The sequence below is a fragment of the Scophthalmus maximus genome, chromosome 17, assembly GCF_022379125.1.
Source record: "Scophthalmus maximus strain ysfricsl-2021 chromosome 17, ASM2237912v1, whole genome shotgun sequence".
NCBI lineage: Eukaryota > Metazoa > Chordata > Actinopteri > Pleuronectiformes > Scophthalmidae > Scophthalmus > Scophthalmus maximus.
Window position 1 is genome coordinate 11,523,285 of NC_061531.1, and position 26,436 is coordinate 11,549,720.

Consider the following 26,436-nt stretch of genomic DNA (forward strand, 5'->3'; position numbering starts at 1 on the left):
GCATACACACCACTAGACACCATGTAGATTGATCTAAACAAGAGGAGGACAGGGACAAAGTAAAAGAAACAAAAGGAAAAGTGGAAGATGGGGGAGATAATCAAAGCTGCACCTAATTCTCTCTTCTAAATGCTCTCAGCAGACTCAACAAACAACAAAACCCTCACGACGAATTGTCAATCAGAAGCCTTTGAAGGGACTGGCGGATTTGTTATGATAGGTCCTGGTGACAGCTGAATGGCTGGCAGCAAAGACAGGCTTCTCATCTTACAGGGGAGGGGAAGACAGCGGCTGACTGATTGATAGGAAGACAGAGAGTGAGGAACTCTCCCATAATATAACATGATGGGATCCTCCACCGACAAAGTGGACGCATACAGCAGGGTTTCCGTTTGTTTTACTCGACATGCTTTACGATGTTGTGGTGAGCTACGCACAATGCTCAATCACTACAACAAAAATATACTGTTGTTTCTAGGAAGCCCATCTTATCAGTTGTTATTATGCTAGATTTTAAAGCAGAAAAAAAAGTGTAATAAATGTGAGAGCAAAACCAGATCAAGCATAAATGCACATAAATTAGGGGTGATTTTATTTTAACATTTTTCAAAATTCCAACCTTTTATTCTACAGTTTAACAGCCCTAACAGCAAATTCAGTAAATCCTTGGAGGTTGATTTCGTAATTTAGAGAAACGCTTTTTTACCCCATAACACCCTTGAGCACTAAAAACTTTAAAATTCATGAATATAAAATAAGTGGTAGCAAATAATATAAAGCTTTACAGTATTTAATATCATTTAAATGTTTTTGAAGGCAAACAGAGGCCAGTGACAGTGTTTGAGTGGAACAGTCAATTAACAGTATGTTCAAGATGATGGGAAGCAAAAGCAGATGAGACAATGTGCATGGGTTTGACTCCTGAGGGGAAAGAGAGGAATGAAAAGATGAGGGACAAAGGTTTAAAGGAGAAGTTGTAGAAAAAAAAAGGAGTGAAGCATGAGACAAACTTATGACAGCCCTTAGTGTAAAGAACACAGGGAGCATTCTGCTAATCACACAATCACAAACAGATACACACATACAAAGATAATGTTGAGCAGCTGACAGGAATGCTAAAATTGAAGGGTCAGTTCACCAATAGGTTTCGCTCTTTTATTCTTTGAAAAATGAAACTGGATGGAATTTGTGTTTGTGGTGCTCATGGTGAAGAATAAAAATTTGCCAAACAGCAATATTCAGGCTCATCTTAATAATCCACCACAGATGTTGCTATGAAAAGATTTCCATATTTTCAACCTTCAGCAAAAAAATTGCTGTCCACAGCTGTTTTCTGGCAAATGAAGATCGGTACCCGAGGGCTCAGTTGAAACAAAACGGTGAGGAATGAACTGTAAGATACTAAACCTCTTAGCACCCCACAAGATCACAAAACATTTGCAATTGGTGCTTAGTTCACAGAAAAGTGCCACAGCATTTCTCACTCAAATATGGCGTTTACCCTCTTGTCCAAACAACACACACATACAGATGGAGTTGAGCAGTAATAGGTTCTGTCTGCTGAACATTTGGTTGGCAGTGCAGGTGGTATGTTCGGATCAAAGTGTTGATTTTCTACATGTAATAGTTTCAGTGGAAACTGCAGGAGAAGTCTCTTAAGTCGTCAGAAATGTTCTCACAGAAAGTAAAAGGAAGACAAGACGGGGGGCTTATGAATGCAGAACTCGATATATTTTCTGTTGAAACGTGGTGCTACAAGAGGAATCAGGAAGCCACGTCTCCATTTTCATTGTGTCAAAATTTTCATAATTGGGGCCAGACAAATTCAGCAATTGCGTTTCTGGGTTGCCAGAAGACACGGTTGAGCCCACTGAGGATGCAGTGTGCCGCATTCAAAGAAGCATCTGTGGTGGCAGCTACCCACTTGATAAACCGAGTAACACACACACACACTCACACATTCAGTCCTGTCACTTTTGGCTGGTGTTGCCGGTTGGACAAATCCGTAATGATGAGATCCAGTCACCATTTCTGGGTTAGTGCAGCATTTTACTGTCTAAAATAGACTTCTGCAATCTGCAGGAATGTTCACTTTATATGCAAATGACTATGGCTGTAAAAATAAGCCATTTGTATATAAAATGTATTCTTTGTTCACTACTGTTCCAATAACATAATTCGTCATAATCTCCTACGATAAGCTTTTGTATTAACAAGACACTTCCCACCCAATTGCAGATATTCCACTGTAAACTAAACAGATATCTATGCTAAAAATGTACACTAAATTACAATGACAGACATAAACAAATTGCGACCATCTGCTAAAATATCCTGTTTGAATTCTTTAAAACAACTATGCTCAGGTGACACATAAATGTTTTACACTGTAGTGTGCCAGAAATGAATGTTCACTTCTCAGCAATTACTGAGCTGAAAGGAGATGAGAACACTCATCTGAGGCTACTGTTGTACAGATCAAAGGCTACATTACCGTGCATAAATAGGCAGGGGACGCCTGTTATTTTGCAATTCACAACATCAGCCGGGGACTAGAAGTTAAAACAAACTAATCAGACCGATGATTTAGAAAGAAAGATAGAAAGCATCTATGTGAAAGGAGATGATATGAGAAACGGAGCCAGAAACAAAGGTTTTCCAGATAAGATTGTGAGAGCTGCATGAAATGGATCGTATGCAGATATGAAATGAGGTTAGATCTGGCAGAGGAGAAAAGACACCCCGGTGCTCTGATTGGTGCACAAAAATACCTTACCATATGAGAGGACAGAAAGAATAAACTTTGTGAATAAAGGGGCTCATTGCACACAATCCTCTGCTGTTGCCTAGGCTACCGCCTAAAGTGCGCAACCAGTGTTGACGAAAGGTGACTGTGAGAGACGAGAGAGAAACGCACACAAACACAGAGTAAAGTACAGGAGAAAATGTGATGACGAAAGTATTATTTTCTATCTTTTTGTGTTGTGGGCAAAAGATGCCTCGTCTGAAAGATTCAGGTAGGGCAGAGAAGAGATCTGTCACCTTGATTTAAATTGAATTAGCAAAATTCACGATGTTGTAGCTCCGTATTTAAAATGTGTTTTCCTCTAATGACATTTTTTGGAAACAAAAACAGATGACTATTTTTAGAACACTTTTCAGAACACTGACAAAGCTGAAAGTATGTTGCTAACGTGTGTGTGTGTGTGTTTGTGTGTGTGTGTGTGTGTGTGTGAGAGAGAAAGAAAGACAGAGAGAGAGAGAGAGAGAGAGAGCTATGCATCTACAGTAATCCTATACTGCATTGAAGTTAGTTCAATGTTTAAGGGTTTACAATTTGAGTGCGGGGATTTTCCGACTGCGTGTGTATGCACGGTCAAATTGATTAAGATTCCACCAACTGCAATTAACTCCCGTCTCAGTCCTTGGATAGACTGGCATTTAAAGGTTTGCTGTGTAAAAATTGAGGAGGACTTGAATGTAGTTCCACCTATGAATGATAAGAAAACATGAAAACTGATATAAAAAGTGTGAAAATGTCCAAATCCTGTGTCAGATTGTGTCTGTGTCAAGCTGCAGTGTGTCCCAAGCTGCAGTTACAGGTTGCCATGGTGATAGCAACATACCTTTTCTCTGCCTACCTGCCTAAAAATGTTGGCGTGATGCAGTAGTTGGTTGGCACTCCTCTCAATTGTAGGCCTGTAGTGCCAAAAGTGTAAGTCTGTTTGCTTCCATAGTCACATTGTGTGATTCAGCACAGGAATCCCTACGTTTTGATGTAAAAACGTATGTATGAAGAGTGAAAACTGTGGGAATGAAAGCGAGTTGAAGAGAAATGTTCCACTTTTATCTCCCCAACTCCATCACATTCCACCGCATACACTCTAATGTTTAAGTGTGAGGAGGGCCTAATTAGTTTACTTCAAACAAAGTTGAATATTCCGAAAAGTTTTAATTTAATTGATGAGAAAAAAAATTGGTGGTGGTTTTCTGTGAATTGCTTTAGTTTTTGTGTCTGCTTACTGTGTGTGTGTGTGTGTGTGTGTGTGTGTGTGTGTGTGTGTGTGTGTGTGTGTGTGTGTGTGTGTGTGTGTGTGTGTGTGTATGTGTGTGTGTAACTAGAATTTTGTGCAGTTGTAAAATAAAAACAAAAATCTAATCAAATTCCATATTCCATTATGATGCAAATGTGATGTCATCCCCGTTGATGCAATGATCAAAGTCATACACTCCTGTGATCTGTGATCTCATCACATATACTGTAACAGGTAATGAATTATAGTAGGCACAAGAGGCGAGACACTGAGTTACCTCATTTGAAAATGCAAAACCTGACCGAGATCACCACCTGAAAGGACAAGCACAATTTCTGAGGTATGTCTGAGGCGAGCGGGAATTTCCTAATTGATCTGAACTTTTTGATGTTTGAAGTTTCTAGAAGTTGCTGGAAGCATTCAGAACATATCCTTTCATCAGTGTATTAGTCATGTTGCACCACTATGATTCGACTGTAACCCAGAATGGCCAAACCAAACATTGGCTCAAAATAGGGCCTGTCAAGTTTTGTACTTCCTGAAGGCGACCGTAAGATCTCCCTTCAATTGGTTGCAATTTTTAACCTCACCTCTCGTTGCCACTGAATCATGCACATTCAACCTTTAAGAATAACCATAAAGAAATGAGAAAATAAGATCTGCAGTCCTAAATCCAGATTATTGTCCCTGTGCGGGGGGGAAAGGAGCACAGTAAGCTCCTTAAATATCTGGGACAACACAAAAACCATACACGGCCTGTTCCAATTCTACAAATGACTGACCTCACAACATAAGCACAGTCTGGAGCCTTTTATTCCATGCAGGTAGTTTTACTGACTGTACCATGAAACAGCATAGCTGATCAACCACACCTTCAAAAGGAATTTAGATGCTTTCTACCTTAAAAGATGCTGTTGCAATCCTTAACTTTGACCTTCAGACAAAGACACAAGTAGCAATAATATCATACGTCCTTTTGTGCATGTGTATACACTCATTAACGGTGTAATTGCAAGTGTACTCTACACATTAAATTGGTAAAACAATTCCTGTTTTACCAATTTTTTTTTACCAAAGCAAAGAAGGTGTCCTCGATATGCGTCATCTTGATATTGGTGCATGTTTTCTTGGGGCAAAACTCAAGAGCCCATTTACTCCGGATGATCGAAATAACGTTTATTTCCAGTCTCGTGAACAGAAACGTTACGTGGAGCTGTTTTGCAATCCTGAACGCAGTGAGACGACTGCTTTTCTAATGACAATATTTGCGGCAGGCGATTCAGGAGCGATAACAAAAACGTTGCTACGTCCCGACAAGCACACTGTAATCAGATTCGCATATTCGATCACTGTGCAAGAACATGAGCACATCGGTGCAAAATGTTGCCCTTTTGTCACAACAGCACAGTTTGCATTATGTTACCATGCTGGGTGCCAATTGAAGCAGAAAATCATTGAAGCTCATTTGTTATTGAGATGGGACACACATGAGGAAGGTGTGCATGTCATTCTACGGCATGAATCACTCGCTTGCTACTGCTAGTGTATTTAGTTTATTTCTTCTGCTGAGTTCTATCCCATCCATTAGTATTCATGCTGCCTCTCTGACTATGCAGCATTACAGTCCCCACTACCAGCAGCAGCTACACTATTAATTCTGTGCTTGATTTGACGCAGCTCTGTGAGGATCACTGCTCCAAATTGTGAAAGCAGACAGATGTTTGCACAAAATTAGGTACAGGACACACGAGAAAGAGAACAGCCTGACCTTGACCATAAAACTTCCTGTGCATTCTGTCCTAAAACCTGAATATATATGCTGTATATATATTGCAGGTCAAACCATTGTCTTAAATGAGGATGTGACTGGTCTTTTTGGCTAAATAGATGTCAGGGTACTGAAATAAATGAATGAATACATATAACTTACAAAAATTGTTGAAACTTCCAATTGTCATTTTAAAAACTGATCAAATCAGATGACTCTCACATGCTTCCACACGTACACACCCCACTGCAGCAGGGACAGAGACCCTCCTCAAGGCATCAGGATGGTGAACTTGAGTCCACCTATTTCTGATGTCCCTTCACAATCACTTCTCTTGTTGGAGACTCGTTTTTTTTTTTTTCAAAGGCCGGAATTCTCCTCAGAACATCGACAGCCTACAGCTCCACCTCATACACCTTGATGATCTATTTGTAACTGTAGTATTAGAGTAGAGACCATTGTTCAAACAAACACACAAATCTTGTGATCCACTCATGAGCAAACCCCTCTGTATTTCTGCTTGGTCAAAGCCGAACTCTGGGAAAGAACATCCTATTAGGCTGTTCTCAGATTAACTTGCGTTTCAGGCACAAAAATACCTGTATGATATCTGTACAATCAGTTGGCAGTTTATTAGGGTACACCTAGATCGTGTAGTCTTATACAACAACTCTGCAACATGCCCCCTTCATGAAGTTCATAAAGTTCCGTTTTCATTGAAAGTGTTTTAGACAAGAGGCTGATTTAACTATATAATCATGTTGGAGGATGTAGTTTGTGGTGTTGCTTAACTGTTTTTCAGTATCCAGACAGTGTTCATTCATAGATAAAACAATAAATGGTTTTGACAATATAATAGGACCACCTGTCCATATAACTGTAGCCTCGAAAATTGTAAGTTAATAATGAAAAACCTTACAATTACAGCAGGAATCGATGTGGTAACTTTAATGCAACATCTTGCCACTATAAGAAGACAAATTAGCTGAAAAGAGACAGACGGACAGGCGCATGCACTTACACGTTGATCAGTCAGGTTGTTTGTTTAACCTGCTTTTCCATTATTGATCTTTCTTTTATCTCTATTCACAAAAGCCTACTCTTCTCTCTGTAGCTTTTGTTAATGGTTGCTTCTCTCACATTCCCTTATGTAATCTGCTGTTGTAGGAACAATAATGAAAGCTCTGCTATAACAGTTTTTTCAAATACAGTGGCTGGTTTGGATATTCTTCATCTGCTCATATGTGTGATACAATATAGTAAATAAAACCGCACAGTAAATAAAACCGCACAGCACACTTGATGAGATTTATATTTTACACGTAGTGTAAAAGTATGCATAATATTTAAACAGCATTCCATCCAAAGAAGTGAGTTTCTCATAGCCACATTTAACTCTTAGAATTAAAAGACTCTAACTCACAGACTGTTATACGATACATGATGAGAGAATATTGAAAATGGAGAAATCTGACAAGAAATCACTACTTGGCACACACTGAAGTGTACGGTATATGGCAACTAAAAACTTCAAGCTCACTACGTAAAAATGTATGAAACAAAGAGCCCAAAATATAGACTCAGACTTAAAGACCTAAGTCATACAAAACACAGTTTGTTGTTATCACCAACCTTCTCCAGCTTTTCAAAATGCTCCCTCAGGAACTTCATAGGACGCTCAGGCTTAGCGATGCAGAGGTTCACTATGCACTCTTTCAGGATCTGCTGGATGTTGTGCTTCTGCACAAAAATTTCACAGCCCTTCAAACTCTCGTCTTCTTCCAGAGTGGAGGAGGAGGTGGCCATCTTATCTTTTATCTCTGTGCCAGTGGGAGAAAACAGGGTGGACCATGAGAGGAGGGGAGGGGAAGCATAAAAGAGACAAGGGTAGAACAGGGTAACAGGGTATAAAACACAAAATAGATGAGGGGCTAAACGGGGAGTGCGTACAGTATGATGAGCAGGGATAAAGGGGGAAATAACATAAGAGCAATGGTTTATGGGAAGGAGGTAACTGGACATTTTACACCCAATTGCCTGTGTTTCGTTTGAAGGACCTCATGACATAAACCTTTGTAAGCTGGCAAGACAGGAAAGTAGATGATGATTGTTGCAGGTATGCAGAATGTTACCTTTTTTAGTTGAAGAACAGATAACTTGAAATACCTAACTGACAGATAACTTGAAATACCGATCATTGACTTGGTATTATGAGTTGTAGTTTTCGGCAATATGACAATATATATATATATATATATATACATGCTGTACATATCAAGAAACAGCTCTGAGTGTGTAACACCTCTGTGGGTCACGCTGCAATAAGCACTACAGCCTTACGGCAATGTGGGATATTTGTGATTGTTGCATTTTTGTGATGATACATATTGATCTATCTAGTTCACTTTTGCGGATTAGCCAAATGAACGTTTGGACATATTTTATCGATAAATCACAATATACAATTACATATGACAAGATAGAGGCTTTGATTCTTACCACCCACTTGTGTTTGGTTAACATCTAATTGGAGAAATTGTATCTCTGAACATACCTTTCATGTGTCTTCTAATGTGGGCAGGTGAAAAAGAGGGATATGGCTCAACTAAAAATGGCGTAAAGAGTTTTTAGCACGTTTACATTTAATGAGGCCCACACACACCTCTACCTGTTTTCAGGCAGATAAAAACATATTAGCATGTGGAGGCCAAGCAGATTATGTAACAATTAGGAAGCAGGAAGCTGAGCAGGTTTGCAGCTGACTATCAATTACCCCCCGAATCACTTCCTCAATGGGAACATTGTGATGGTATGATCATTATTGCATAACAAATCACATTTGGTTATCACTACAGGTTGTATGACAGGGTGAAGCTTCTCCACAGCGAATATCAAAACCAGAGCCCACAAGTATAGCAATTTTTTTTAGCCACTGCTAGTGATGAACCGGAGCACCTGCTTCTGTTGCATTCAATACAAAGCTAACACAGCTAGCATCGCTAACGCCACAATGACAACCAAACAACAACGAAGTGGAATAACTGCGACTTCCGCGACGTTGGACCGCTCTCGAGGGTGCCAGGTCTAGACCCGTGTGTTGTGTTCGTGATCAGGCGGGTGCAGTCGCTGGTGTCCCTACCGTTGTTTTGGGGGTTTTTTGGAGGATGCTCAGTGAGAAAAACACCTCGTTGCTGATGGGAGATAAGGAGAGGAACGGTGTGTTTGCTAGGAGGAGGAGGAGGATGATGCTGCTGCTGCCGCCTCACCGCTGCTCGCTCTGCGTCAGTCCCGATGACGTCAATCTGTCATCGCGACCGCAGCGGCAGCGAGCACGCGCCACAGCGGGCACGCGCCGGCCAACGCGCGTGTCTGCAGGTGAAAATCTTTTGAAGGGAACATCCGCCCTGGACACATGTGCAGGGCGATTACAGGTCACGTGGAGGAACCCTTTTCTCCAGCCAAACTGAACTGACATTTGTTCGTCATCAACAACATGAAACAACTAAATAAATTATTGTATTATTATTCTATCATTATTTTTATCCACATCTATCCATCTATCTATCTCTCTTTTACAAACTTACAATCGTGGGGTTCTTACTTTTAGCATTAAAAGTATAGCAACTTCAAGTCAAATGTGTCATAGAGCAATTTGGCAAACAATACAAAATACATAATCACACATCTTCATTAAAATCAGCATTACATTCATACAATTTATAAGATAAGATATACCTTTATTCGTCCCACAATGGGGAAATTCGGGCAATTTAGCCAATGCATGACATTGAGTTGTCAAATATACAGCTGTTCTGATCTAAAACGAATTAAAGTGTAGGGTAGGCGAATGAATTCTGTAACACTGAACTGGTTTTTATTATATTTTACCTATCAACCACCCAACTCCCACAAAGCCAGGTGCCACTTTAATGTCAGTGGAACAATGCAGACAAGTGCCACGTGATAACAAGATCAATTTAAATCTCCATGCCCTAGAATAATAGTTGACTGTGTTATTACATGATGGACACATTTTGCATTGATTAAGTGTAAAGTTTTAAACCTAGAATTTGATAGAACTAGATTTAACGTCTGTTGAAGGTCTTTTATTTCATCAGAAATTAGATTTTTAAAAATCCCATTTAATGCATTTAATAAAGTTATCACAGACAATCTGAGACGCTATTCATTTTCCCTTTGGGGACTGGGGCATTTGCCAAAGGACAAGGCTGCTTTATATGAAATCATTCTATGTGTTGCACACCAAGTTCATGTAGCCTAGCTAATCTAAGCTAAACTGTTGCAATTTCAATGCAATTTGGTGTTATATGAAACATAACTCAATCTTAAAGTCAAGTTAAGTCAATTTAATTCCAGACCACATTTGAATCACATGACACGAGTGCTTTTCCGAGAAATTAAAATGTGTAAACATTTAATGAAAAAAAACAAGAATGGTAAAAAGAGAAGAAACACACAATTTAGAGGCTATAGTATACGTCCATTTTTAGCCGTAAAGATTGAGAGCGTCAGGAAACGACTGCTTTTGTCAATGTGAATAAAGTTTCAAGTTTTGAACCGGAAGCTGTCGTAAAGCAGCCGTTTGTTTGTCGTGCAGGTGCTGGTTGCTGTAGCAACAGTCAAGATGGCAGCGATGGCGGCCGGAGACGAGCATGCTGCCGCCGGAGTTTTGAGAGGACTCGCTCGACACTTGAACTGTTTGAACGAAGACAAGTCGACACGGAAGCGGGCTCTCGAGCAAATCAAGAGAGAGACCGTGGATAAAGGACTTTCCGGCGGCGTCCTACAGGAGGTTTTCTCCGCCCTGCTCAAGCCTCTGCTCAAATGTCTGTCAGATCCGATTGAGCGATGCAGAGAAACCGCAATAGCGGTGATAGCGGAATTTATTCGCTGTGTCCCCAAACCGGAAGAGTCGCTGCCTTATCTCATGCCCTGCCTGGCCCAGAGGCTCGGGGAGAGCGAGATCCTGGAGCCGGCGGAGGAGCTGCGGCTCTCGGCGGTGGAGATGTTGACTCTGACAGTGGAGGTGTGCGGGAAGCACTTGGCGCCGTATGTGAACGAAATGATCAACATACTGCAGAGGACCATCGCCGACCCCTTCCCGGACGTCAAGAGAGAAAGCTGCAAATGCACTGTCAAGTTCGCGGAGTGTGTGCCAGGTTGGTGAGGCGCTGTTTGTGTTGTCCCCGAGTCTGTTGCCATGGTTTCGAGGCACGCAGACACTCGACGCTCAAATAAATGGTTGAATTGTAGTTGTCATCAGAACCCACTGGTTTTCTGTTACTCAGTATCATAGAAAGAATACATATAGCTGAATGTGACATTTGTTTTTTGAAAGTTAATTTTTCATTCATTCTTAAACGTGTTTGTTCTTGTCTGACACTTGGAACAAAGATCAACAATAACCAGCTTTAGGCCCTTTGTCACCAGATGGAAATGTCTATAGGCTATAATCAATCATTTTAGGTTTTCTGTCAATCAACTCATCCATTAGTTGATTAACCTTTGAAGTCTGAACACCCTACTTTTTCATTTGGCTTGCCTGAGATACTTATTACAAAGGGCCTTAATTATTATTTTCGCACAGCATGGGTTGTCAGATGAATTCACTAACTTGTGTCCCTTTGGATTAATCCTTTACGTAATTCAGATTGTGTCAGACACACACTGCCTTGTCAATCAAAAATCTAAGAGTATTCAGAACAGAACTGTAATCCAGCATTTGAAATGGTGTTATGCTATAGTAACCAAAATCACAGGATATATCCTTTTTCATTATTTCTACTAGGGATACCAGTATCGGGTATCGTCCGATGCTGTGCTCATGTACTCATACCTGTACTCATAAAACTACTCTCGTAGCGTCCTCTAGACAGTTGAGCAGGTTCGTGGCATACAAGCTGGCACTGACAATCATAATATTTCATGCTACCATAACAACTTCCAAAGGTATATTTTATCTTTTCAAGCAGGGGCAAGTACTCCTATCAGTATCTGCAAGTAGCTAAATGTAAGTACTTGTACAGTACTTATACTTGCTCTGAAAACAAGTGGTATCGGTGGATCCCTAGTTCATACTATAGAAACGTTTCAACCAGTAGTAACTAAACTATAGTAATCGAATTAATGAACTGATGTGTGTTTCACCTCTTTCTCCTCAGAGCACTTTTACATGCAAGCTGAGAGCCTGGTCAAGCCCCTCATGCAGACGATTACTCATCAGCACTCCCGAGTGCGAGGGTCTGTCATCGAAGCCACCAGGGTCGTCATTCAGCATGGCACTGGGAAAAACGTGGATGATGTGCTCTCTCACCTGGCACAGAGACTGTTTGACGACTCACCACAGGTTCAGTTTTTTGGTTTTTTTCAGATAGTCTGCTGTTGGAACTCCCACTCTGTGTCCCTCATATATACTGTATTCAGTTTATTGCCCCCAGGTCCCCACGCTCATCTCGAGCATCAAAGCTTGCCATCTCTGGCTTGAGTAAACCAATACTCTGCCTCCTGTGGTGCAGGTGAGAAAAGCGGTGACTGCAGTTGTTGGTGATTGGCTACTTCACATGAGAGACAGATACTCTTATTTCCACAAACTCATCCCTCTCCTGCTGAGCAGCATCAGTGATGAGATCCCAGAAATAAGGTAACACACTCCCCCCTTTACTTCATAATATAACATGCTACTACTCATATGCTATTCTTCAGGCTCAGGTCAGGGGGAGTTTAATCATCTTAATATCTATAAGATGTCTACAGTATACTTTTGCACTTCTGTCTTGCAGACTTCTAGCTGCTGATTTATGGAGACAGGTGGGAGCACAGTGGGAGGAGGAGAATGAGGACGATATCAAGGACAAGATGGATTTCCTCCTCGCCCCACCTCCCTTCTACCCACCAGGAGGTCAGTCACACCTGGAAAAGCAGCATCATCTTTCCCAATCTCATTTTTAATTTAGATAGGTAATCAGAGATCGATTGAATGCACAATCAGAGAATTAATGATTAATAACTTTGACTATCTACAGTAAAGCTGTTAGTCAGATTTTTACATTTGCATATGGACTCATACATGATTTTAAAGTTTTGGGATTTGCAGATATTTAATAAGGTTAATATATTTTCTGTCTCTTGGCTTATCATCCATAGTTATTTGATCTGGATATTATACTGTTAATTGGGTCAGTTGCAGAGCGAATTTTATAAATATACTGTGTGAGTTGCTGGCATTAGTGGAATTAAACTCTATTCCATGTGCATGGAGAGACAGGGGATCGGACAGCTTTGCCTTTGTTTTCATTCTTAGCCAAACTCAAGGCCCTAAAAAGTTATCTTCGTGTTTCTTTTTGGTCTTGTGCATTCAAGGGACAGCAAGCAATTTTAATCCAATACACGTTTTTTTGTAAAATGCAGCATGGTCCCCTACCTGTCAGCTCTGTGTGTGCGCCAAAAAAAAGCCCTGGCTCATTAAATTGAAAACTTTTGGTCATAAAGACGAACATACAGTGTACATTCCTGTAGTAGGGCTTAGAGAGTGCAGGTTGAGGTCGTAGCATTGGGAGATTACTCCTGTCTCGTTTGCATCCACCGTTGGTCATTTTTTCAAAACATTAGTGAGGAAAAAACTGTATATCAAGCATCACGTGATGCAAAGACTTGACTGTCTAGACAGCCCTGGTGAGATAACCTGCACAAGAATATCCTTGAGATCCTACTTAAGCCCAGACCATTAGTCCAGACCTTCTGTGTATGAACTTTGTGTCTCTTTGATTAGGAGGATTAATTTATGTGAAATCTAAGTTTGGAATGGTGTCTGAATTCCAATGTTACAACAGAGATAAATTTCCAGGTCCATCGCATTCTCTGGTATTTCGCCATGCATAATAAAATACCACAATATCACACCACTACATGCAAATGTAAACTTTGAATGTAAATGTAATCACCCACACCTTGCTACATTAAATCATATTACAGCTGGTTCTAAGTTATTATGTACAGTTAAAAAAAAAAAAAGAAAGAAAAAAAGATGCTTTGTGTGACAGCGTAGTGTTCAGGGCAGGCACTGGCTTGGAAAGATAAGTGTCTGCCCTGGGGCTGGGAATGAGTGTGAACCTGAACATGGTCACCACGGCTCACCTGGGCCTGGCTAAGTGTGTGTTAGTTCATGGGCCCTGCATTTTGTTTAAAGTTCATATACATGTCCCACAGCTACACAATGTGACAATCTGGATGAATACGGGTTGTGCCTGGGGACAGGAAAGGAAAGGAAGAGGCGCTCTCTCTCTCTCTCTCTCTCTCTCTCTCTCCCTCTTTGTCTTTCTCTTTCGTACCATCATAAATCTGCTGGGCCTCCCAGTGTGAAGAGGTCACTGTCAGACAGGGAAAGACGACCAGTAAAGGGGCTTGTTTTGTCTTGTCTTGGTGTGTTTCTCTGATTTATCTCTGTCTTCCTTTAGTCCCCTCTTCCTCTCATTAGTGTGCCTTTTAGGAGAGGAAGAATAAGGAGATAGAAAGAGTGGGGAAGGAGAGTGGGATGCAGGATTTGAAATGTAGTTTGAGAATGCGTTTCACTTGCTCTGGCAAGTCTCTCATCACTAAATCTTAATTGTAAATAGTATGGGATTGCAGTCAGCACCTATTTAAAAAACCTGGGAATCTGTGATATTTATTGTTCTGTAAATGTTGTTTCTAAGTGTTCAGATATAGCACAATATTGATTACAAACTTTCACAAGTTGCACAACCACGCATAGACAGTGTAATGGTGCCTGATAATTTGTCACATGTTGGGCTTATGAAATCCAACAACTTGCCCGTATTGTTCACAGTCATTCTGGAACACAAAATAATTCATTAATTTCATCAAAAACTAATATCTAGTCATATAAGAGGATGCAAAATTGAATGTTCTTCCCTTTCTCCTCCAGTGGAGCGTCCAGGGCTGGGCTGCAGAGAGTTGGTGGTGAGAAATCTGGGCAGGTTGGTGCCGGCCATCGCCCATGATGTAACTGACTGGCTGGTGCCCACACGGGTCAGGACTTCTCAGTTGCTTTCTGTGCTGCTGCTCCACGCCGAGGACCACAGCACCCAGCATCTGCAGCCTCTCCTGGCTACTCTCTACCGGGCCTGCACTGACACCGAGAGGGACGTGGTCAGCAATGTGGGTTTGAGAGGAGGGAGTTATAGTGTTTGACTTTTTATAGTTTTAAATGGTAAAGATAAAGTAAACTTGGCTTGCATGGTGCACAGTAAGAAATGCCTAATCTATTGTTCAAATTAACTGCACTTGGAATGAATACGTCCTACTCGTAGATGCTGTTATGTATCAGATTCCGTTAATATAATATATAATAGTTCCTTTTTTGTTTACACGGTCAAATGTGACATTTAATAATTCTCGACATCTGATCAAGCACAAAATAATTGTTTTATGAAATTTCCATTATTACCAGACTGGAGGATTTCAGGACACATCTGTTGAGCTTTGAGGTCAGCACTTCCAGTGGCAGTCAGTTTCTCACTGTTCTAAATTTAGACTGGACCGAGCCATGTTCAAGAAATTTGGATGCACCTGTTTACGTAGGAGAATATTGTACATTTTTGAGTGCTGCAGATGAAAAATACTCTTCCTGTTCACCTTTTCCTCCTCTGTACTCCCTCATGTCTCTCTTCACTCTCTTCATGTAGAGCCTGGCAGCTGCTAAACTGCTGGGGACCTTTGTCCCTCCTGCTGTCTTCCTCAAGTTGCTGCTGGATCACGTGACGACGCCCTACTCTTCCTCTCATCCCTGGACCCCCCTCATGGTGCTGGCTGCAGTGCTGGGTGGCTGCTCCCGACCCCTCCTTAAACCACATCTCGAACAGATTGCCAACACACTGACCAGGCACGATGTCTGCCAGGAATATCAACAGGTCAGCAGAGGGGAAGCTTGGGTTTGGTTGTGGTTGACGTGTTTTTAACTTTTTTTTTTAATTTACCTGTGAATGTTCTCTGCCAGCATAGATCTCATTCACGGCCAGTACCACCTGCATCCTACCGTTGTTAAGCGTGTGTGGAGTAGTATTAAAATCTGAAGTTTACTCTGGAAGGGCAAAGAGCTGCTGTTTTAAATATCAAAAGTCAGTCTTGTTTAGATCACAGATTTGCCAGGTGTTCTCTGCCCCCATTGGTTGCCTGTCTTGACCCCCCCCCCCCCCGAGATCTTGGCAGTGTCATAGAAGGTCATTTTCACTCTCTGTGTACCTTAGTGCTCTTATTCTTGGCAGTGACAGTTCAGCAGTCAAACAGAACATTTCTTGCCTAATTTGCACTTATGGAAATAGCTTTCATGATAAGGTGCCACATGTCTTAAAAGACTTTTCGAGCGTTTTCAATGGCACTACTGTACACAGTGAGTTCAGCAGGTTTGCTGTTGAGTAATTCTCCAAAATGCTGACCCGGCTAAACTGACAGTCCGGCCACGTGGTGTTTTTCAAATCTAACATTTCAAGTCTATGATCAAAGCCTCGGTGCTCACACGCCCCTGTGAAATATGCTCCCAAAATTACTCTTTTTTTTTTTTTTTTTAAACATAACGGAAGAAATTATAAAAAAATATTTTTGGAGTTTCTCTGCAAATAACAGTCTGACACTTGAAAAATCGTATTGAGCCCAGAGCGGTATCATCCCTGCTTCCTGTACTTCCAAATATGTTTCCCTTTCAGAATCAAAATAACAGTTTCCTGGCAGAGAGCTATTTTTCTGAACCTGCTGCACTATTGACTCACCTATACCCATGACCCCACCCCCCTCTCAGTGAGGCCAGCAAGAATTCCCTGCCTGGGATAATAATAACAAAAATCCGCTAATTTCACCTGACCCCTGCATGGCTGCTCTGACCCCTCAGAGCACACAAGGCAGTGCGTAGTCTTTGTCTTTTTTATAGCCATGTGTCAGGCCTCAGTACTGGACTGTGGTTCAGCCACACCATTGAAAGAATCTCTGAAATTTCAAAGCCCGCCTGGTCAAGGCCAGTGATAAATGGGGAGGGAAGTTGACCCCCCTCTGTGCTCCCTTGTTGCTATCCAGCGGGGTCAACCAGAGAGAGAGCGGACAGGATGGGACAGTCACACGTTGTCGCACAGATGGAGGCAGACCTCTGCTTCCTCTCGTCTGTTTCTCCATCCATCTCCCTCTGTCATTCTCTTCGTCTGTTTCTAAGGGCAAAGCATAGAGGGTTGTGATTCAAGAGCTGGCCCAGACACAGCACCTGCAGCATTCCTCGACAACATGCAGGGTTCAGATCAGGGAGCAGGGCCAGATCAGTGTGTGGCGGTAAATAACACCCCTGGAGACAGAAGCACCTGCATCCCTCTTTCTCTCCGTGGCAAAATGCTGACCCAGGACATTGTGCACTCACTTACCGCACAGTTGGCTGCAGACACACAATAGTGAAATAATAGAAATAGCAACCTCAGTACTACTTTTTTTACTCTTTTTTAAAAAAGGCACCTCTAGAAATTTAAAACATGTGCATTTGGATCCAAGTTGAAAGAGTTATGTGCCACTTGAAGTTTGACTTGGACAAAATGAAGCCTGTTAAGAAATGAAATATGAATAATCTTCAAAGGGAACAGAGGCAGGGGGAGCTGCAAGGCTCAGTGGGGAGTTCAGGGAACAACCTGAAGATTTGAAGATTGATATATGATGCTTCTGCACGACTTACCCTCGCTGTCTCTTTCAAGTCACTGTTTTCTTTTATTTATTTCAGTAGGGGGGGGGGGGGGGGGAACTTACAAAAATGAATGGCAGATGCATGGCAAAAAAAATGAAAATATTGGTTGTAAGTTGAAGATGATGTCAAGTGCTTGAGGGAAAATGAAAGGCGAGCCAGTGGTTAGAGAAGCCACCGTGTTCTGAGGTACCCTGTGTAGTTTATATTGGGTGTTTGCTTATGGAACACACACAAGGCTTCTTTTTATAACAGTATTCCACAGAGGATTGACAAACCCCCACCATCAAACACACCTGACACAGCTGAGAGACGCTGTGTTGTGAGTTGCTACGGTGATGCAGACATCATAATATCTGCAGGGCTGGTACAAATTGGTAAAGGTAGTGGTGAGGAAGAGGAAGAACCACTTAAAGAGATGGCCTGATTGTGAATTAGGAAGCATATTTACAGCCGGGCTTGTTAACAGTGAGCATGCTGTCTTAGTGAAACTAAAAAGAAAAGTGCTTGACCTCCAAAAGCCCAGTGAAACCAATCAGAAGGAGCGAGGGGGGTAAAAGAAGGCCCCAACTCTTTTCATGTTGTCTCCGCACGGACAAATTTCACTGTCACATCGACCAGTATTCTGCTGAATATGCAAACATACCTCAATCCATCTCCTGCATGCCTCCCCTTTGTCACAAGTGACAGCCACATACTGCTCACTGTCCCACTGAACGACAGGCGAAGAGAGGAGAAGAAAGGCAGGAGTGCAAACTTTACCTTCGTGCGAGGGGTCAGCATCACATCCACCACCGCTGTTTGTTTTCCTATTGCCCTAGCAACATCGGTAGCTACGGGGGGTGGGCGCCCCACCGGATAAGAATCTATCGCCTGGTGGCGTGGCTTCTTAAAGTGGAGTTGTGTGTGTGTGTGTGTGTGTGTGTGTGTGTGTGTGTGTGTGTGTGTGTGTGTGTGTGTGTGTGTGTGTGTGTGTGTGTGTGTGTGTGTGTGTGTGTGTGTGTGTGTGTGTGTGTGTGTGTGTGTGTGTGTGTGTGTGTGTGTGTGTGTGTGTGTGTGTGTGTGTGTGTGTGTGTGTGTGTGTGTGTAATTGATGTATCCAGAGATGGACAGACGCGCACACACACTGTGTAATGAGGCCCCTGAAGCGTGCCCAGGCCAATGAAACCAGGTGTATCTTGCCTGGCTCCAGGTGTCCACATAGTCATTACACCCCACCACTTTTTCCGCTCTCCCTCTTTCTCTCTCTTGGCCTTTCCTAATGGTTGTTTTCTGCCCATGTACACTATACAATGTGTGTCCTCCTTTTATCTTTTTATGCTGCGACTTTTTCCTAATGTTTTTTTTTCCTCCACTGCCTCCCTTCAGCTTCTACTGTGTTGCCATTGAATAACTTGGTCCCAGGCAGGGATTTCCCCCATCAATGACTATTTCAACACATTCACACAACTAGGGAATGGACACATTGCCCTGTGTAAGCATTTTGTGTCTTGTCAGCTGAAGAAATACAGCAAGTCATGGCCATTTTGAGCTGCGTGGAAGTTTAGATTAGCCCTTGGGTCGCCTCAGGAAAATGTGTTTACACACTCCGCTAACACCCTGGACTCAAGATCCCTGTACATGTAAGAAGCTATTTTTCCCCAGTGTGTGCTCAAAACTCTCTTGCAAAATAAAAAAACATTTGCTCATTAGTCTTGCAGACTGGAAGTCCTTTAGCATCCCTTCCCTCTTACAAATCCTATCTTTTTATTAATACTCTGAGTATCTTTACTTGGCTTAAGACCTGTTTTTCTTCCAGACTAATGCGAAGCTGTGCTGTACTCTAGTCGCTCAAATTTGTGAAAAGATAGTTCGCCCCCTAGTGTTAAGATACAAGTGTATATTGAGAATTTCTTGCTCACACACACACTAAAGTCGCCCCCTCACCACCTCCTACCCCATGTCCAAACCAGACATAATGACAGGCCGCGAGAAAACAGGAAAAGAGGCCATGATCCCAGTGATGGCATGGAAATTAGCCTGAGCCACAGGTCTTTGTCTAAACATGAGCTCACCACAACACTGGCTGACAAGTGACACACACTCAGAGATGGAAATGAAGTTTATTCTCGGATTTATTGTGTCTTATGAATCACTTACAGTTATTTTTTTATGAAATGTGCTGTGGAAGAGAAAGTGGATGGAGACTGAGCAGGGGAAGAAGAGGGATATTGTCAGGACGAAAGTGCAATGGGGTCATCCCAAGGCACGGTCAACATTCAAACCGAATCCCTCATGAGACAATCTTATAATACTTCTTCCTCTCTCCCTCTCTCCCAGGTTATATACTTGGAGCAGTTGTTGGCCTGTGTGGATGTGCTGCTGCGTCAGTGTGAGTCAGACTGTGGCTCAGTCAGCCTCCAGCTGCTGCAGGTGTTGGTCACTGTCCAGAGTCTCTCCACTGAAACAAATCTCAGTGAAAAGGTGAGAAAACATAACTTAGCGGCATGAAGATACAATCTCAGATTCCTCCTCTCGGCTGCTCTGCCATCATTTTTTTAACCCCTTCTCCCCCCCTTCGATTTTCTTTTTTCCATCACTTTTTATGAGAGAGGTAAACACATTTTATGATGCAAGAGAGCTATTCACGGAATGCAAGCATTTGTACAGGTTCAGAGTGGGCGAACAGGATAATTACCCACTTAGCCAGGGCATCTGAAAAATCGCACCTTGGAGGAGAACTTTAAATCCAGTCCTGGGTGAAAGTAGGGGGGTGAAATGTGGAGAAAGAGAAAGACAGACAGAAGTAGAGAAAGGAAAAAAAAAAAAAAGACAGGTAGACAAGCTGTTTTTCTGAGCAGGTGTGTGTCATCAGCTCGCCTCCATTTGTGGCCCCATAAGGCCCCTGAGGTCACAAAAACAAACTGATATGGAACTAACTAACACGCTTTCCAGTTGTGGTCGGCCTCCAAATGCAAGGCGACAGACAGAAACCCATTGACGAGGGAAGCCAGTGGTGTCTGAGACCAGCATGTCGCCTGACTTCTTGTCGCCGTAGGAGGCTAATGACAGGGAGACGAGCGGGAAGGGATTGGCACCGATGCTTACCAGACGCCACACGGGCCACCAGTGTGTGCATGTGTTTACGCCTGTCCGCTCATGTGTTTGTTCAGACAGGGAGCGGTGTTAGAGAAGAGATGGGAAGGAATGGATTAAGTCAGAGAGGGAGGGTGAGAATGGCCTTGGGCATTCTTGGACGCAGAGGAAAACTCAAACTTGTTTTCCCAGAAAAGGGGGCATGTCTTTCCCATCAGCGGACAGCTTCAGGGTTGTCTAGCTCCCTTCTGAAGGGGCCGATCTGAGACTCAGACATCTCTGTCCCTGTCCATCCCTGAGGGACTATGAAGGGAACTATGAATTCCCCCAAAGGTCTGTTACCCTGCCCTAATTATTTACTCTCCTATCTCTCATTCCTGCCCTTTCCTCTCAGCGCAGCTTTTTGTGTGTGTGTGTGTGTGTGTGTGTGTGTGTGTGTGTGTGTGTGTGTGTGTGTGTCTGTGTGTGTCTGTGTGTGTCTGTGTCTGTGTCTGTGTGTGTGTGTGTGTGTGTGTGTGTGTGTGTGTGTGTGTGTGTGTGTGTGTGTGTGTGTGTGTGTGTGTGTGTGTGTGTGTGTGTGTGTGTGTGGCGGTTCCTGTGCCTTTGTGACATCCTGTGTATTTGTCAGGGTTTTTGTTTCTGTAGTTTTTATGTGTGAGACCTTGTCATGTCTGCAGTGTTGTTCTTCCCATGGTTTCACATGATGGCTTTGCGCCTCCCATTTCAGCATGACCTGAAGAATTTCTGAAATGACCGGAAAACAGCTATAGTTTTTCAACCTCAACAAATCGCTTCTCTGTTATCACTTATTCCCGTTGACTGTTCATTTAAGTCTTTTGCCCTACCCACGTTCTGTCTCTTTGTTTTTAAGGTGTCAAGTAAAAATTGCAGCTTAAAAATGCGCTTTTATCTGTTTTGTCCCACTCATCCCTCTCTCCCTCAGGCCTTGGAGAGTGTGCAGTGCTTGTGTAAGGTGCAGGGCCTGGACTCGGTGATGGAGCTCTATAGACAACATATGGTCCAGCTGCTGGCCTGGCTGTCTGCTTCTGTCAACACCTGGTCCAGTTACTCCCCACAGAGGCTCCAACTGCATATCATAGTAGTACAACCAGGTGAGAAGTGAAGCCCGAATGTGCACGAGACATTGCCAAGTTGTAGCGCAGGTGCTGAGGTTTGCACAATAGTGGGCAAAGAAATACAGTAAGGTGTCTAAGACATTGGCCTGTCAGGTAACTTGTTAATGATGAGAAAATCACTACGTCAGTCATAAATCTCAACGCGCATTTTGGCCGCATTTCACCCCGGCATGTTGGTAAAGACTGTAATCTTCATAATGTTTTCTTAAACATTACTTCATGGTATGATCAGTGAAGCCATTTTTTTCCTGAACTCGTTCAGACACAACATGTTACATCATATTTTAACCGCACCAGCAACAGTCAAAGCAGAAACGCAAACCCTGTCTTGCACTAAGGTTACTAATAGTTTATTAAAATAGTTTGAACAGGGTCCGGCTGGGAGTATCATCTTCTTGTTTATTTTTCACAAAAACAACAGAAATCCCCCACCTCGCCCATGGTGGTCCCACACTGCTCCTGAGGAAAACTATTGAGCTGCATAGGCAGCAAAAGTTGGACATGAGTCAGTGCTGGTTGGAGTAAGTGCCAGCCCTGCTCGACTGATGTGAGGGCTGTCAAATGTTCAAGTTCAAATGTTTAAATGTTTAAATTCGCTATGATTTCATGCTGAATGCACCGATGCATCTGTGCTGTTCCATTATGGATGCCCATCAACGCCGCTTACTCAGAAGCATAGTGGAAGAATTTTCCTTTTTATTTTTTTGTAACCCAAGTAGAGAGGGTCATGGTCAAACGCACCCACACACACAAAAAACTGTCAATAGCACCAGTTAGCTTACTGACTTTTTTTCAGTCATTCATTGTGTCTCAGACTTGTCTAAAGAGGTTAGTCTCTGCTTGTGAGGGCACGTGTGTGTGTGTGTGTGTGTGTGTGTGTGTGTGTGTGTGTGTGTGTGTGTGTGTGTGTGTGTGTGTGTGTGTGTGTGTGTGTGTGTGTGTGTGTGTGTGTGTGTGTGTGTGTGTGTGTGTGTGTGTGTGTGTGTGTGTGTGTGTGTGTGTGTGTGGTGCAGTGGGTTAAAAAAGCTGTGACCTTGTCTTTGGTGGTGAGATTTCACTTTATCTCCCCCTATACCATATAATCCTCCATCATCAGCACCTCCCTGCGCCACACTTTCATCTCCATCTCTTTCTTCCTCCCTCCCTCCCTCCCCTCTCTTTCTATTTGACTAGGCAGCTGTACCCTTCTAATCCTCACACACACACGCACACACACACACACACACACACACACACACACACACACACACACTCTCCTCTCTCTAAACATAACCTTATTATAACCTGAACCTGAAGTCTTAACCCTCAAAAAGCAGGCTCCACCTGTAGGGACCAAATTTTTTGTCCCCATTGTGTCCCCATGGATTGGTGTGCATTCAGGTTAAAGTCCCCTCTGGGACATACCCAAAAGTAGACACACACACACACACACACACACACACACACACACACACACACATACACAGCTAACTGACCAGTCCATTTAAAGTCCACTCAGTAATCCCCGTGCAGGTCACTACATCAAACAGTACTACAGCCCCCTACTCTTGACCTTCCCCAGGATCAAGGCCACTTTGAAGCTCAGTATATGTGTGTTTCAGCGTGTGTGTGTTTCATTTTGTGAATGTTGAACGCTGTTCTTAGCCTCCCTAGGTTTTAGATGTGACCCATGGTCTATGAACATGACCCAAGATCTTTATTACTGGCAGCAAAACGGACAGCGTGTGGCCGCTGTGTTTGATGTGCACTTGATTCAGGGAAATCGTCCCTCTGCTGAACAATTGACGGTAGTTAATTGTTGTTGTTATGACAACTGAGAATTGGTCATTTGCTTGCTCAACAGCTCTCCACAAACTCCTATCTGTGTTTGCTGGAGACAGGAACAATTATTGCCCTCTCATATCCTCCTCGCAGGCTTTTGTTCGTCGGCCGGTGTGAGAATGTCTGATCCTTTGTCTTTGAGCTGGCGCAATCTCCCACTGTCTTTCTCTGTGGTGGGTCTCGGTGCCTTGCTCGAGGACAGGATACACATTGACAGTCTTTCTAAGCAGTAAGATAACTTTTTGCACAGAAAAGTGTTCGACAAAGTGTTTGTCTATTAGTGTAGTCAAAATCTCCAATCGCTGGCTTGTCACTGTGAGACGACATACAGACATCTTCTCTTACACCCCTGATTAAATGACACACCCTTACATTCACACATTCCCACTGGATGAAGGGGGTCACTCTTTCCCTCCCTTTCTCTCTCTCTCTCTCTCTCTCTCTCTCGCTCTCTCTCTATATTTTCCCATATCTCTTAACAACATTAGCCGCCACCCTCAAGCAGTTACAGGATTTCCTCCGTCTCCTCTCTTGTCTGTACAATTGAGTCCAAACAGGGCATGGGCACTTATCACTTGTTACACACACACACACACACAGATTACTATATATAGCTCTGTAAACATGTAGTCAGACTGCTGGTGCGTGCGTGCGTGCGTGCGTGCGTGCGTGCGTGTGTGTGTGTGTGTGTGTGTGTGTGTGTGTGTGTGTGTGTGTGTGTGTGTGTGTGTGTGTGTGTGTGTGTGTGTGTGTGTGTGTGTGTGTGTGTGTGTGTGTGTGTGTGTGTGTGTGTGTGTGTGTGTGTGTGTGTGTGTGTGTGTGTGGGCATCAATGTTACTGGGAATACTTTCACTGTGAGTTTCCCATTTTCCTGTAATAGAACCAAAAGCGCTCTGTCACACAAAGACCTTTGTATGTCTCATTTCCTCTGAGCTCTGTGTCACTGTCTCACCAGTCCATTGAGGTCTCACTAACACAAGCCCCATGGCATTTGCGTGAGCCGACAAAGAGAGAAATAAAGAATTAAGAAAAGGCTAAATTAACTGTGTGTGTGTGTGTGTGTGTGTGTGTGTGTGTGTGTGTGTGTGTGTGTGTGTGTGTGTGTGTGTGTGTGTGTGTGTGTGTGTGTGTGTGTGTGTGTGTGTGTGTGTGTGTGTGTGTGTGTGTGTGTGTGTGTGTGTGTGTGTGTGTGTGTGTGTGTTTTTGTTTGTTTGTTTGTTTGTGTGTTTTACAGGTCCAGTGATAGGGGAGTTTGTGAGCCAGTTGATGCCCCTGCTCCAGATCTGCCTCCAACCAGACAAAGACCCAGAAATGAGACTGAGCATCTTCACAATGCTTGCCAAGTTGTTACTGGATGCAGGCAACACACTGGATTCCAAGGGGTGAGAGGGACACAAGCAAACTTTCAAATAGAAATATACACACATAGCAAGTATACTTATGACAGAAATTTAGGACAGAAATGTATTGTTTTTTAAGTAATCTAATAAGAAGTTCTGAAGAACAAATTCAAACAACCTGTTGAATTACATGTTTATTCACATCCCTCTTATCACGACATTATGTTACACTCTTGTTTGGGTTTGTCTCGTCTGAGTTTTCCAGGTCACATTATTATCACAGCTTCTGATTTTTGGACTTAGCTTCTTATTAACCTGCAAATTAGTCCCACACACATAAGGTACCATAATTACAATCACACACAATGGTGTATTTCCATAGGGCCATTAAAACCCTCTCAGTTCATTGGTTTATTCAGTTAGTCCATGTCGTCGATGAAAGGGGTCATATTTTCTGGCGTGATACAGTTAGTGGTCGTCCAGAATTGAATTTGAAATAGTCTCTTAGGGAGTATCGTATGGGTTAACTCTAATTAATCACTTACCTCATGCCTCTCCTCTGTAATTTGAATGATTATTGACTGGTGACAGAGGTAGGATTGGACGGATGTCTCACACCCAGGGAGCAGCTCCTGTTTGTGGTCTTCTCCTCCCTGTGGCGCCCCCCTACCCTACCCTCCAGGGTCCCCTCCGAGTCCTCAGCTGTGCAGCTTTCAGCCTGGGTTCAGAGCTCTAATCTGGGGGAATGCATTAAGCCTGAGGCCCATCCTGGGTCCCAGTAATCACAGCAGCTGCTCCTGTCAATAAGAAAGACAAACCTTGTCCAAAGCGTTGCCATAGAGATATTGGTGCAGCGTGCCACTAACCCCGACACAGCCAAGTGGTCTATACGCGTTAGTAGTTGTTTCCATTGGCTAATATGAGGGATAAGCTGCTAATCTTTGTATGGAAAGATGTTGAAAGCGCCTTTGGCCTGAGCCCGGCAACAGTGTAAAGAATACAAGACAAAATAATTTCTTTGTCAGTGACATGTGTTGCGTAAACAACAGGAAGAGTTCCTCAGCCAAAAGTGCACAATAACCCTGCCGCCTTGGCCAAAAAAACTTGGAAATTGGAACTTTGCTTTCGACTTTGATCAAATTATTCTATCCATAAATGTGCGTATTAGACAAAAGAAGCCTCTGTCTCTTCCCCGCTCACAGCTCGGCCACCTGTGCTGCTAACAGCATCTCTCATTCCTGAGCTGCGTCGCTGCTTATCACAGCCGTCAGGAGAAAGAAATCCTGTCACGCCTTCAAAAAGACTTCAAGCAAATGCTTAACTTGCACTATGTGGGGATGTGCGGCCTGCCTTTAGATTTCCATTCATGCTCGTCTCATCCCTCCATTCATGATTTGCGGCCTGATCTTGGCTCAGCAGATTGTAGCCCACACACACACACACACACACACTGTGTCATCAAGTAGACAATGATAGTCATAGAGAAATCTCTTCTCTTTGTTCTATAACCAAAATGACATAATGACAGCTCCGC

General features: G+C 42.9%; 2 protein-coding genes across 2 annotated transcripts in view; one reads left to right on the forward strand and one right to left on the reverse strand.

Moving 5' to 3' along the window:
- Positions 1 to 9,205, reverse strand: part of prkar1b (protein kinase, cAMP-dependent, regulatory, type I, beta) — a 56,944-nt gene extending 47,739 nt beyond the window's left edge. Inside the window, exons 1-2 of the mRNA XM_035615026.2 lie at positions 8,942 to 9,205; positions 7,435 to 7,622 (exon numbers count right to left, since the gene is read on the reverse strand). Coding sequence (XP_035470919.1) covers positions 7,435 to 7,608 — 174 coding nt within the window. The 5' untranslated portion in view covers positions 7,609 to 7,622; positions 8,942 to 9,205. The remainder of the gene's footprint in view (positions 1 to 7,434; positions 7,623 to 8,941) is intronic.
- The window catches only part of LOC118288675 (dynein axonemal assembly factor 5-like), a 30,495-nt gene continuing 8,333 nt past the window's right edge, over positions 4,275 to 26,436 (forward strand). Inside the window, exons 1-10 of the mRNA XM_035615025.2 lie at positions 4,275 to 4,374; positions 10,421 to 10,982; positions 11,985 to 12,169; positions 12,339 to 12,463; positions 12,603 to 12,721; positions 14,747 to 14,979; positions 15,507 to 15,731; positions 19,850 to 19,993; positions 21,549 to 21,717; positions 24,797 to 24,944. Coding sequence (XP_035470918.1) covers positions 10,448 to 10,982; positions 11,985 to 12,169; positions 12,339 to 12,463; positions 12,603 to 12,721; positions 14,747 to 14,979; positions 15,507 to 15,731; positions 19,850 to 19,993; positions 21,549 to 21,717; positions 24,797 to 24,944 — 1,883 coding nt within the window. The 5' untranslated portion in view covers positions 4,275 to 4,374; positions 10,421 to 10,447. The remainder of the gene's footprint in view (positions 4,375 to 10,420; positions 10,983 to 11,984; positions 12,170 to 12,338; positions 12,464 to 12,602; positions 12,722 to 14,746; positions 14,980 to 15,506; positions 15,732 to 19,849; positions 19,994 to 21,548; positions 21,718 to 24,796; positions 24,945 to 26,436) is intronic.